The 12,756-nt window shown below is 39.3% G+C and overlaps 1 protein-coding gene across 3 annotated transcripts in view; it reads left to right on the top strand.

Moving 5' to 3' along the window:
* PLOD2 (procollagen-lysine,2-oxoglutarate 5-dioxygenase 2) overlaps nucleotides 1–12,756 on the top strand; it is a 124,333-nt gene that overhangs the window by 53,264 nt on the left and 58,313 nt on the right. For all 3 annotated transcript variants that reach the window (XM_075003825.1, XM_075003823.1, XM_075003824.1), the window contains exons 9-10: nucleotides 5,871–5,996; nucleotides 7,329–7,450. In XM_075003825.1, coding sequence (XP_074859926.1) covers nucleotides 5,871–5,996; nucleotides 7,329–7,450 — 248 coding nt within the window. The remainder of the gene's footprint in view (nucleotides 1–5,870; nucleotides 5,997–7,328; nucleotides 7,451–12,756) is intronic.

The raw sequence follows: 12,756 nt of genomic DNA, 5'->3' as shown, positions 1-12,756 counted from the left end.
CTCTTGTATTCCAACATGCATCATTTCAAACAAGTTAAAAATTAAACAAGCGGTGCTCTTTGTAAATCAAGCTGCTTTTCCCTGTGAATGCTATGCAGCACGTATGATCAAGGATTTGAAGAACAAACTTAATATTTGCTTTCAGCAGAATGTGCCAACATGTTTCTGGATTTCACTTATGAACGATGATGTAAATGGTGCTGCAGCCATGTCTGTCCAAGCTTATTAGAGACAAGGTGGGTGTAGTAACATCTTTTATTGGATCACCTTCTTTTGGGTGAGAGAAAGCAGCTTTCTTTTTATCAAGACGATTTTTAGTGTCTAGCAAAGCTATGATAGTAGAGATATTGGTTTTAGGGCTTATTACAGACTTAACCACTATAATTTGAACTTGCCTTGTCCAGAAAAATCTGCAGTCTTGCATCCAAGGGTGATCTGGAGCTGGGGCATTCACAGGGAAAAGTTAGGAGCCCTGCCCTTCAGAGCTTTCAGAGCACCACAAAGAGATGATTTATGGCATTCATGCTCAGGGAGGGAGGTGGAGGAGTAGGGGCTGGGGGCCCTCAGACAAGAAGTGAGGTGGCAGTGAAGTCCCAGAGGGCTGAGTGCAGCCCAGCAGGTGTGGGGCTCTGCTGCTGGTTGTGTGCCGTCTCTGCTGGCTCTCAGCCAAGGGCCTCCACAGCTGCCCCATCTCTCCCCTCCAGCACCTTCCTCCCAGCTCCATCAGTATTACTCCCTCTGCTGCTACTGGAAGGGAGCACTGAAAAATTCCCTGGTTTGGGACGGTCATGTCCTGAGGGTGCAGGGGCAGAGAGGTTCACCTGTAATCTAATTTATAACTCACCAATCTCCCCTGTTGTTGTCCTCACAACTACAGGGGTGTTAACAGGCCACTTCACCTTAAAGGTTCCTTAGACTATGGTGAATAGTAACAGAGAGGTAGCCATGTTAGTCTGTACTCCAACAAAACAAAGCAGCAGAAATGTAGCACTTCAAAGACTAACAAAATGATTTCTTTGGTGATGAGCTGAATCAGATCTGATGAAGTGGGTCTGTCCCACAAAAGCTGATCACCGAATAAATCATTTTGTTAGTCTTTAAAGTGCTGCATTTCTGCTCCTTAGAAACAGAGAGGGAGCCGTGCTAGTACTATACACTATCAAAACAAAAAGCAGTCAAGTAGCACTTGAAAGACTAGCAAAATAGTTTATTAGGTGAGCTTTCGTGGGACAGACCCACTTCTTCAGACCATAGCCATATCAGAACAAACTCAATATTTAAGGCACAGAGAACCAAAAACAGTAATCAAGGAGGACAAATCAGAAAAAAAAGATCAAGGTGAGCAAATCAGAGAGTGGAGGGGAGGGGGTTTGAACCAGGATGGGAACTTGCTGAGTCACTACAGGGGCTCGTCTGCATACTTGGCTTAATCTAATTCTTGACCTTCTTCCCCCACCCCTCCACTCTCTGATTTGCTCGTCTTGATCTTTTTTTTCTGATTTGTCCTCCTTGATTACTGTTTTTGGTTCTCTGTGCCTTAAATATTGAGTCTGTTCTTTTATGCCTATGGTCTGAAGAAGTGGATCTGTCCCACGAAAGCTCACCTAATAAATTATTTTGCTAGTCTTTCAAGTGCTACTTGACTGCTTTTTGTTCTGCTCCTTAGACTATGTGCTAACTACCAACAGCACCAGCTTTCCAAAGTGTTGGGGAGTGCTTGTGCCATGACTCTGCCCCAGGCCCTGCCTCCCACATTGCACCTTCCCTGAGTCACTAGTCCTCTGCCTCTTCCCTTCTCATTCCACCCTCTTCCTCAAGCATGCTGTACCCTCTCTGCTCCTCCTACCACCCCACACTCTTCTGCACACCACAGATCAGCTGGTCCTGGCAGGTGGGAGGTGCTGGGACAGAGGGGAAATTCTGGGGGTGAGGGGCTGATGGGGGAGTGCTGAAGGCTGTTAACTGCCCACCATGTTTCCCTGTGGGTGCTCCAGCCCTAGAGTATCCATGGAGTCTGTGCCTATGCTAGTTGTTTATGGCACACTATTTAGTCTGTCTGTCATGTATTTAGCTGTGACACTTGAAGTATGTTTCCCAGGTGTGAGAAGAGCTCTGTGTGGCTTGGAAGCTTCTCTCTGTCACCGAACTTAAATTAGTACAGTAAAAGTTATTACCCCACCCCCCTTGCGTTTCCCATCTGGACCATGACACTGACATTTCAAAATATCCTGGTATCTCATACAGACACACTGCTGTTGAATGTAGACTTGTGAAAGACAGCTACTTTGAAGATTTTGATATCCATTTTTAGCTTCTGCCTGAAGTCCATTTCACTGAATATTTGTAATAACTGTCTGGATTAGACGTAGAAAAATATTTTAATGATAGATTTTTGTATGTAGGAATAATTACCAGAAGTTTAGATGTCTGCTCAAATACATTACAAACCTGTTCTAGGTAAAATATTGGTGGTTTTGTTTTAGTTCTGATCTTTTGGTATAACGTTCCTGTAATTTAATATTACTGTTGTAAAGTAAAAGAACAAAATAATGTTAGTATTTAAAAGGATTAAAAGTCTTTTCCTTGCTTTACACCACTTTCCTTCTATTTTTAATGAATTATTTAATTATTCTTATTACCATAAATTGTTGACAGAAAAATAACTTTTGCTTAATGCTAATGAGAATGTTAGAACCATCTATTTTCATGATTACAAAATTCTTATTTTAATGAACTACAGTAAAATATATCTACAATATACATCTACTATAGCTGACTCATCAATAGTTCTTTGAATATAAAACTGTTAATAGGGAAGTAGAGCATGACTTGTTTATAAAGTTATGCCTTGCCTGTCTTTGGCTGCTTTCTGTTCATTTATAAACTCTTATAATATGGATGATTAAAAATACTTTGTGGCATAAATTCAGTTACATAAGGTATTTTTAAAATTTGTTTTCCTTTAGACAATTAAAATGTATTTTCTATAGTGAAAACATTGCAAAATCTATAGTTTTATGCTATTTTAAAATTATTTTGTGAAATATTGTTTTACTAATGTTTATATGAATTTCTTTCATAGTCAGTAATTTAAAACCTTAACTTTCAAAGTTCAGTAGCTGCACTGAGAAGGAAAATAACATATTGGCTATATCCACACTTGCCCCCACTTTGAAATGCCCACAGCTACACGCATGCCAGACTTTGAAGTCTGACACTTCGAAGTTGACGTGGGGGAGAATTTGCCTTATGAAGTGCTGTGTATGCATTGCAGCAGTTCATTAGTAATCTCCCATCACCCTGATTACCATGCCCCCTTCGAAGTTGGGGGCAAGTGTAGACAAGCCTATAGAGAATTTAAATATGTAAGAGTGGCTGTATTGTGTCAGACCAATAGTCCATCTAGTAACAGTTCTGCAATTTCATATTTGAGTTTCTTTAAAACTCATGGCTCATCTGGTTCTGCTGACTTATTGCTGTTTAATTTACAGTTTGTTCAAAAACAACCACTACTGTCACCTCGGTCTGCAACAGTTCCTCAGATATGCCACCTAAAAGGAATGACTTGGGCGTGGGAATTTCTCTTACATCTTCTACAGTGAAGACAATTGCAGAGAATTTATTTGGCATCTCCATAACTGTCTTGTCTTCCTTAAGTGCTCCTGTAGTACCTCCCTGACATAGGGACCCCAGTTGTGGTTCAGAATGTGTCCTGCTTCCTTATCACTTACCAAAAAAATTGCTGTTAATGTTTGTGTTTTTTGTTAGTTGTCCTTCAAATTAATTTTTGGCCTGCTTATACTTTGACTCAGCTTGCCAGAGTTTATGCTCCTTTCGCTCTCACTTTTACTCGGTTTACCCTGGTAGATTTTTTTTGTCTCTCTTCTTTTTTTTTCTTTTAAAATGGGATAGAGTTTGTGCTTTGACCCTCTATTACAGTGTCCTAAGGCATTTAAGTCTTGCAACTGTTCTCGTTTGTTTCTGTTTACTTAACTACATTTTTGCATAGTTTCCCTTTTTGAAGTTGAATGCTACAGTGGTGGCTTTGATATTTTTCCTCTCCAAGGATGTTAAATTTGGTTTACAGTGTGATTTTTGTGCTGGTACTTGCTGGTACTGAGTACTGGCACCTTTGCAGCCCCAAGCGTGGGACTGGCTGGGGACAGGGATGCGGAGCCAGATGAGTACCAGCACCATTTTTTATTTTGTTTTGTGTTTTTTTACAAAAAAGGCACTATTAGTTGATATATATTATAGTTGCTGTTATTAAGAAATTCAGCTGTATGCACCTCTTTGGCCCACTTTAGGACTAAATCAAGAATTTCCTCTCCTCTCGTGGGTTCCATGAGTAGCTACTCCAAGACATTAATAGTCTCTAGAAAATTTATTTTTTTCATCCCATCCTGTGGCTGCATGTTCCCAGATAATGTGAGATAGCTGAAATCCTCCCATTCTTTATTTGGATTTTCTGTTTTTGTAGCCTCTCTGATCTGTCTGACCATTTCATAGTCACCATCACCATCCTGGTTAGGTGGTCACTGTTGTATTCCTATTTTTTTATATATTTCTTATTCAAGCATGGAATTTCTATTTATAGAGATTCATTGGAACTATTCAATTTATTTAAGGATTTTAATAAATTTGACTCTGTGCTTCTTTTCATATAGTGTGATCCCTCCCTGCCTCCACCAGTACAACCTATTCTGTTGTTCCTATGTAACTTCTATTCTGATATTACCATGCCCTATTGGTTATTTTCATCCCATCAAGTTTCCATGATGTCTATTGCATCACTAGGCTCATTTTGATCTCCTCAAATTCCCTCATTTTAGTATTTAGAATTCTTGCATTTATAAATTTATAAATTTGTCAGTATTTATTTGTCTGCTTTCATGTGATTATAATTAGTGGGAGTCTTATGCTTGACTGTTTCTCTTCAGTTCTTATCTGCAAGTAACCCAAGAGGCACTGAGACCACTGACAAGGGAGAGTGAAGTCTCTGCTCTATAGCCAGCTGGTTTTTAGCTCATGTGGTAGAGCACATGGCTTTAGTCCCTAAGGTCACAAGTTCCTTCCTTCTTGCTGATGACCTGGGTCTGTCGCCTTACATGTACTTTTACTAACTTATGTCCAGACTACCTGCTCCTCCACACCTGCCGAGCTTCCTGCAGCCCTAAGTTTGAAAACTCCTCTGTCACCTTTTTAATTTTACATGCCAGCAATCTGGTTCCATTTATTTCAGGTGGAGCTCATCCTTCCTGCATAGGTTCTTCTTTTTTTTAAAAAGGTTTCCCAGAGCCTAATAAACCTAAATCCTTTTGCTTTACCAGAGATCTTTTTTTAATATCTTGCAAAATCATATAGTCAATGCACATAGAAATTTGATGATTTTGAGATACATAATTTAGCTAAGCTCTATTAAAAGCAGACCTGAGCTTGTGCTGTTATAGTCTTAGGCTACATCTACAATAGAGGATTTTTTCAACAAAACAGGCATTCTGTGGACAAAACCCATGGCACATCCACACTACAAATATGTTCAGCCAACATACTGTTATCAGAACTCTGCACTTTTGTCAACAGCCTTCTGCCTCTCCCCCATGAGGCAGAACGCCTTTCTTGACAGTGTGTCGACAAAATAAGATGTGTGGACACTCCGTGGGGCCCTCTGTCAACAGGGTTTATGGGTCACCTGACAGCCCTGTCTGCTGTGCTTCCGGTTGGCCATTCTGTCAAGATGGAGCTGGGCAGTCTGGCCATTCTCTGTCAACAGTCACTTCTGTCGTTAGATTGCTGTAGTGTAGACATAGTCTTAGAGAGGAGGAAAACGTTCCTGGTTGTACTTTGTGTCAATATATTATTTCTTTTAGGAATATCCAAGGGTTACAATTGGTGTTTTCATTGAACAGCCTACTCCTTTCCTACCTAAATTTTTCGACAGACTATTGGCTCTGGATTACCCAAAGGAACTACTTAGTTTCTTCATTCATAATAATGTAAGTACTGCAGAACTATTTGGAACAGTTTTACTTTTATTTGGGTGCAATTGTTAGAATATAATGGAGATCTTTTATAATATACTAAGCAGCACTGAAAAATGTATGATAATATAATTCTATTAAATAGCAGTAACAGCACTTTTCTCAAAGGGCTTATTAGATTAAATTCAAGGGGCATTTTCTGAAGCCTTCAATTCTATTGGGTTGGTGTCTTCTGCTTTCTGTGGCTCAGTCCTCAATGCTGTTTTATTACAGTTCAGGCCCCTGATGTTTGTTATATTTGTGTTACATGAGGCCTTCAGACTTAAAGTCAAAGATGGAGTCTCCAAGTCGTACTAAGCTGGGCTGAGTTTTACTTTGAGTGCTGCTTACTTATCGTGGAAGAGCTCAATCCTGCAAAAATGTCTGCCCTGTTGCTTTCAGCTGCATTAATCTTATGAGTAGTTATTGATGTGCACAACTGATGCTTATGAGTGATGTGCTAGCAGGATTGGTCCCTGTTTTCTCTCTCTTTACAGTCATGATTGTGATTGTAGCCTGTGTAAGTTTTGTGCCTCTCCTCCTGCTGGCCAGTCACAATCATTAGAGAACAGAGAGAGGCACTATCTCTGTATCACTGTTAACCTGCAGGAGAGACACTGAACCTGAACCAAACATTGATCCCTATATGCATGTTATAATGCTCTAAGCTGACATCCTGCAACTAGTGTGTGTGGGCAGATCACTGCATCTCTATGCAGCCCATTGCAGTCCACAGGACTCTGGCTGTGTCCACACATGCCCCTCCTTTCGGAGTCAGGGGGTCGTGTGCATTCCAAAAGCAGCACTTTCAGATCACGCACAGCTGCTGTCATGCTAATGAGGCACTGCATATTCATGTCAGCGCCTCATTAGCATTTTCAGAACTGCCTCGTTAACATGCCACCTCCTGTGTAGATGTAAGGGTTCATCACTGAAGATTTTGCTGTGGATTTAGTCATAGATTTTAAAATAAGCATTGAGCAAAATTTTCATGTGAGCAGTTGGTTACTGCCCCAATACTAGAATCACAGTGCAAGTATGAATTCCATTGTTGCACCACAGTGATTTTTCTAAATTCTTCAGCAAAAGAGGTTGCCTTAGTACTTGAAAATATTCTGACAAGAGCTGCAAAAAGTGTAATTACCTCTTGATTTGTCCTGTGATAGCACAGTTTGCACATAGTACACATAGTGCACATTTGTACTGTGATTGCACAATGTGGACAAGAAACATTTTATATTTGTGTCTCACGGAACAGAAGAAGTTTGTATTTTACATTAATGCCAAATTATGTTAACATAATTACAGGAAGTTTATCACGAAAAACACATCAAGAAATTTTGGGAGAAAGCCAAGAAAGTCATCAGAAATTTAAAAATTGTTGGCCCAGAAGAGAACCTGAGTCAAGCAGAAGCTAGGAACATGGGAATGTAAGATCTGGGGATCTGGGTTTTTTTTTTTTCCCTCATCTTTTTTTTTTAATTGTATACTGACATTAAGTTAAATTGTATATTTTCAACACAAGATAAATAGAGACTTGAACAAGGGTTTTCATAGAACAACATCTCTATTTAGACACACAAGGTGTAATATTCTATATGTCCTCATTATGTATACCATTCTATTTATTTTTAATACAAAAATCTGTTGTTCATTTGTGTAAGCATTTCTTTTTGGCCTGGATTTCACTTTGTTTGTCATTTGGACTTCAGATGAAGGCTTTAAGTATATAGGGAATCTTATTATGTAGGAGTGGAACAGATGTTGTGGATTATTCATGAAATGTTTCTGGAAGGAACACGGGCATATTTCTGAGAATATATGGTGAATAGTAAAGTATGTCCAAATATAACTTGTGTTTTTAGAAAGAAGTATGTGATGCAAAGAAAGTAAATGGTGCAACATAAAACACACGTTAAACTTCATACTACAATACTTTACATAATTTGTGAATGTTATTTCAAGTTTAAATAGAAATGTTAATTTAAAAATATTTTTCTGCTACTATTTTTATGGCACTCAAATGCTCAAGACTTAGGGCATGCCCACGCTTATTGATATTTCGACACTCTAGAGATCAGTCTCCCAGAGGGGCGGGATGTCAGTTTAGCAGGTCTAGTAGTGATGGACTAAATTGTCCACTGTTCACACTCCCGTCAACCCCAGTAGTTCATTGTGTCACAGGGAGAGAGGGAAGTTGACAGGAGAGTTTCAGTGAGGACTCCCCACTAAGTCAAATTAAGTTACATCTACTCCCATTATACAATTCACATAGCTGGAGTTGCATAATTTAGTTTGAATTTACCCCCTACTGTAGAGTTGCCCCTAAAACAAGCTATTATAGAAAGATATATAAAGAAAAATAATACAGCTTTGCATTCGAAGATTAACTCTGCATTCTTATACCCTTCATCTTCTATCTTGTCTGTTTACAGTAAAATTAGCACAGAACTAGAGAGCTGAATACGAACACATGAGAGGTTTCTCTTTCTGTGTATATGGAGTAGGGTTAAGGAGAGGTTCAGAAGTTGAACCCAGATTTTGTATCCGGCTCCTATTTCATTTGTTTGCATTTGATTAGTTGATGTCCAGTCTCAATCTTCATATGTGGATGTTGTTGGAAACCTGAGCTTTGATCTGTATTTTCTGGCTTTTGGTCTGTTCTCTTCTAGGTAATGGTAAGATTTCAGATAGTCAATGTAGATAGAGTATATGTTAAATGTGAGATCAAACCTCTTGATAATCCATTTTCCTTCCCTAGTATCAAATATATACATTCCTACTTAATGGGTTTACAATTACTTTTATTTTATGCTGTAAAAGTACATCTTCTTTTATTAATTTAAATTATTTATTTATTTGTATTGGAGAGGGCTTACTTCTCACCATTTTTTTTACTTTGTATAGACCTAACTGTTAACAGATTTCTTGGTCTTTTCCCATCTTGTATTCTAAATGCATGTACAGCTACTTCCAACTTTGTCTTGCTTCCACATCTGTAATGGCCTCTAAAACTGTATTTCAAGGTACTTCTGATCAGAAATTTTAATCATGACTATTCTCAGTAGGTTGCAAAACAATGTTCAGGGAAGGGGAACTGAATTGTGCAGGGTTCCTGGTTGTTGCTCATTTGGTATTGAGAATTGTTGATTTAAAACTTCCAGTGGCTGTTACCTTTAACCATGTTTGAGTTCTTTTGACTTAATATTTTAAACATCTCTTAGGAATGATAGATATTTTCCCCTCCAGAAGGGCACCTTCCATATTTTCAATCTGTTTCCGGCAGTCTTACCTAAAGCTGAGTGTTCCCTGAGGTCTTTTATTACTAGGCAGGCTTAGCCATAATAATAATATTAATATTAATAACTAATAAAGAAAATGACCTTCTAGATAAAGACAATTAAAAGTTTCAGAACAGAATGACATAACTCCAGAAGCACAGCTAAACCTGCAGCGAAACAATCAAGTGTTTGGTAGTATGATGTGTAAGCACTTCCTGTCTGCTGGCAAACCTCTCTGAGTGGAGGAGAAGGTTAATGGGTCATGTTCCCTTCCTTGGGCTTATTAGCACCTGTCAGGTATAACTGAAGATACTGGTGGTATCTTTTATTGAATCTGCGGGTCAAGTGCTTCCCTGGTGCTGCTCTGTTAGGCATGAAGAGGATTTCCACGCCCAAAGCCAGAGCTGAATTTGTCCCGTACCTATTTTTTTGGTCTGGCTGTCACTGTCTATTCCAGGGCTCTGCAACCTAACTAGTGAGAGGAGCCATTTTTTCAAATTCAGTTACAAAATCTATACTTCAAGAGCCACAAAGCACATGAATACGAGACAGTCCTTAATAAATAACGTCAAACCATACTTTTTGTCACCCGTTTTAAGAACAGTGCGCACACAAAGATTTGTACCAGTTAGAAAGTTATGTTACCCCCATTTCCAGGCTTTGCCCCAAACCTGCCCCCACAACCCCAGGTTTAACGCCTATCAGCCCCAAACCTGCCTTCCCCCATCCCCAGGATTTACTTGCCTGAGAGGAGGAGCCCTGTGTCCTGCTGCTGCTTCTCCAGGGCTGCCTCCTTCTCAGCGTGGCTCCAGCAGGGCAGGCTCGGCTGCCCTTCCCCACCCCCAGCTCTCCTTCCCGTAGGCGCAGTGCATGGGCAGCTCCCTGCCACCCACTGACTCCACTTGTGGCTACCAATGCTGCCCACTTAAACAAAAAAACCGTAAATTCCATTTTAACTGCGGGCTTTGTTTAAGCTGTGGCAGCCTCCAGAGCCACAAGTGGAATCAGCAGCAGCCGCTCAGTGGCTCCCTAAAGAACTGCATGTGGCTCTGGAGCCACAGGTTGCTGACCCTGGTTTATTCATTGCCTTTCTTCCCCATGGCTAGCTGGTTCTACAAAGAGACATTTCAAAAATATTTCATTGCCACCCCCGACCTCTAAATTAAATTAAATTTAAACTAAGTTAAATTTGTTTATGTGATATATGATCTTGTAAAAATGTGTATTGAATCTTACAGTGTTCCAAGCTGTTTTTAGATCAACTGGTCTCTGTTAAATTACTTTCCTCAGACCCTATTTAAGTTCTTTTGAATTGATGGTCGAACCATCTCTTCGGACATGACAGTAATCCCTGGATTTCATTCTGATTTCCATTTGACTTATTCATCTTTAGGCTTGATTCTACTCTTATGAGCTAAAAAGAGGATTCCGCTCTTCGTTGCTTCTTTGAGGTTTGTACGTTTCAGGAAAAAAAACAAAAAAAGAAAGAAATAAAAGTCTACTTTTTCTTCACAATGACATACTACTCTTAAAACCTCGTGAACTGGATTATTGTGTGTGGAGCTCTAAAGGGTCTTCCCCCTTCTCCGATTTATATTATTGTACAAGTGTAAAAAGACAGTATTAACTTCTGTAATAATGTTATAACACTAAGCTCCATATCTCAGATGCAGAGCTTGGAGATCTCTGCCTCCTTCCAGGAAGTTTAAAATAACATATAACAGCAGAACTATATACAAAAGCCCCTAAGGCTCTTTGAAGTCCAATGGATTATAAATAATTTTAATGGGTGGTAGGAGTGGTGACTATAAACTAGCCATTCACCAGAATATTAGAAAACTTTTCTCCTCTGAAATGCCCCTTGCTAACTGTCTCTGACCACCAGGGGATGTGTAGCATAAAGAGAAGTTATCATATACAGTATAAGCTGACAGAAAACTGGATTGTGCTCAGATGATAACTATTTGAAGTGAGTACTGCAAATATAAATTGATGGATCACCTTACTTCACCTGAAATCAATTCCAAGACAATTTCAGGTTCAGCTGTGTATTTTGTATCCTCAAGGTCTTTTCCACTCTCTTCTGAAATAAATCTAATTCCCTGGGACACCTCTGATAAAGCCAACATACTTTTGGTTTAGATTTGTGACACAAATTTCCTGATGGTTAGATCTCCTGCTTGCTTATCAGCCCTTTCCTTCATCTGGAATTCAGAATAATATTATTCCATTCCCATTCTTGACTACTGATATCTATTTTCATCTTCTGTCATCTTAATTTTGCATTTCTTTTCTAGACAGTCTATTTCTATTTCAATATTTTATTTTTCCTTATCAACCTCATTGGCTGTGTTCAGCTGCCAGGATTCCATGCAAGTGGGCCAGCCTAACTTTTATATTTAAGCATTTTGAGAAATAGATCCAACTTCCTTAACGTCATCCACAGACTCGTTGGCTCTGTCAAATCCATTATGAAGCAGAATACCTGCTACTTGTCTGTTATCACTACAGAGTGTGTCCTAAGAAAGGCTATGTGTAAGTTTTACAGCCATTCTAAGACATAAACCTTATGGTAAACTCCTGTGACTTTCTGTTTTTAGCTTTTGATAGTCTTTTGTTGGAGAAGGTTCATTGCATTGGATGCAGCACATTTTCATTTTTTCATTCATGTTCTTCTAGGATGTCCACTATTTGATCCTGGTACAAAACTAAGAATTACATAATTACCGCATGCATGTTACTCTCTTCTTAGCCTTAGTTTAACCCACATCACTCATTTGGTTTACATTCCTTTCCCCTCCCACATTGCTTTCTACTGGGACCATTATCAGAACTATGACAGTCTATTTCATCTAGTTTCATATGAGGAGCCAGGAGCATAAAACATCACCATCATCATTCTTAATTTTTAAAGTACATTGAAGAGGAAGTCCGCCATTTGATAGAGAAGCTGTAGTGTCCATTTAGCTTCCATTTTTATCACTATAGGTTGAACCTTTCTAGTCCAGCACACTTTTCCCTGTGCAACATCCGTAATCTGGTATGATTTTAGTTAGCTGGATGACCACTTATGTGTGTGACCAAGTTTTCTTTGGTCCCATAAAGTTTGTTTATAGCCACCAGTCCTGACTCTTAGTGTTCTGTGCTGTTATGTAGCTGTAATTTACCCTTAAATGTTTTCTATAACCCCATAAGCAGTAGAAGTTGGTAATGCTGCTAGACAATATGACCTCCTGTGGGCGTCAAATTCTCTCATTTGGCACCGGTCAGGTCCCCAAGGTGCCGAACTAGAGAGGTTCAACCTGTAGGTACAGTCATTTGCAGAAACGTAACCTGGAATTGATATAATCATGGAACACAGTTACTGGGCCAGAAAAGGTGGAAGATGTTGAAATCTGTGTGTCCTGGATCAGTAATGAGTTCAGTATGACTCCAGTAGATTGAAAGTCAGAATC

The sequence above is a fragment of the Carettochelys insculpta genome, chromosome 10 (assembly GCF_033958435.1).
Source record: "Carettochelys insculpta isolate YL-2023 chromosome 10, ASM3395843v1, whole genome shotgun sequence".
NCBI lineage: Eukaryota > Metazoa > Chordata > Testudines > Carettochelyidae > Carettochelys > Carettochelys insculpta.
Note: the sequence above shows the minus strand (reverse complement) of the source record. Positions and strands in the feature narration are given on the sequence as shown.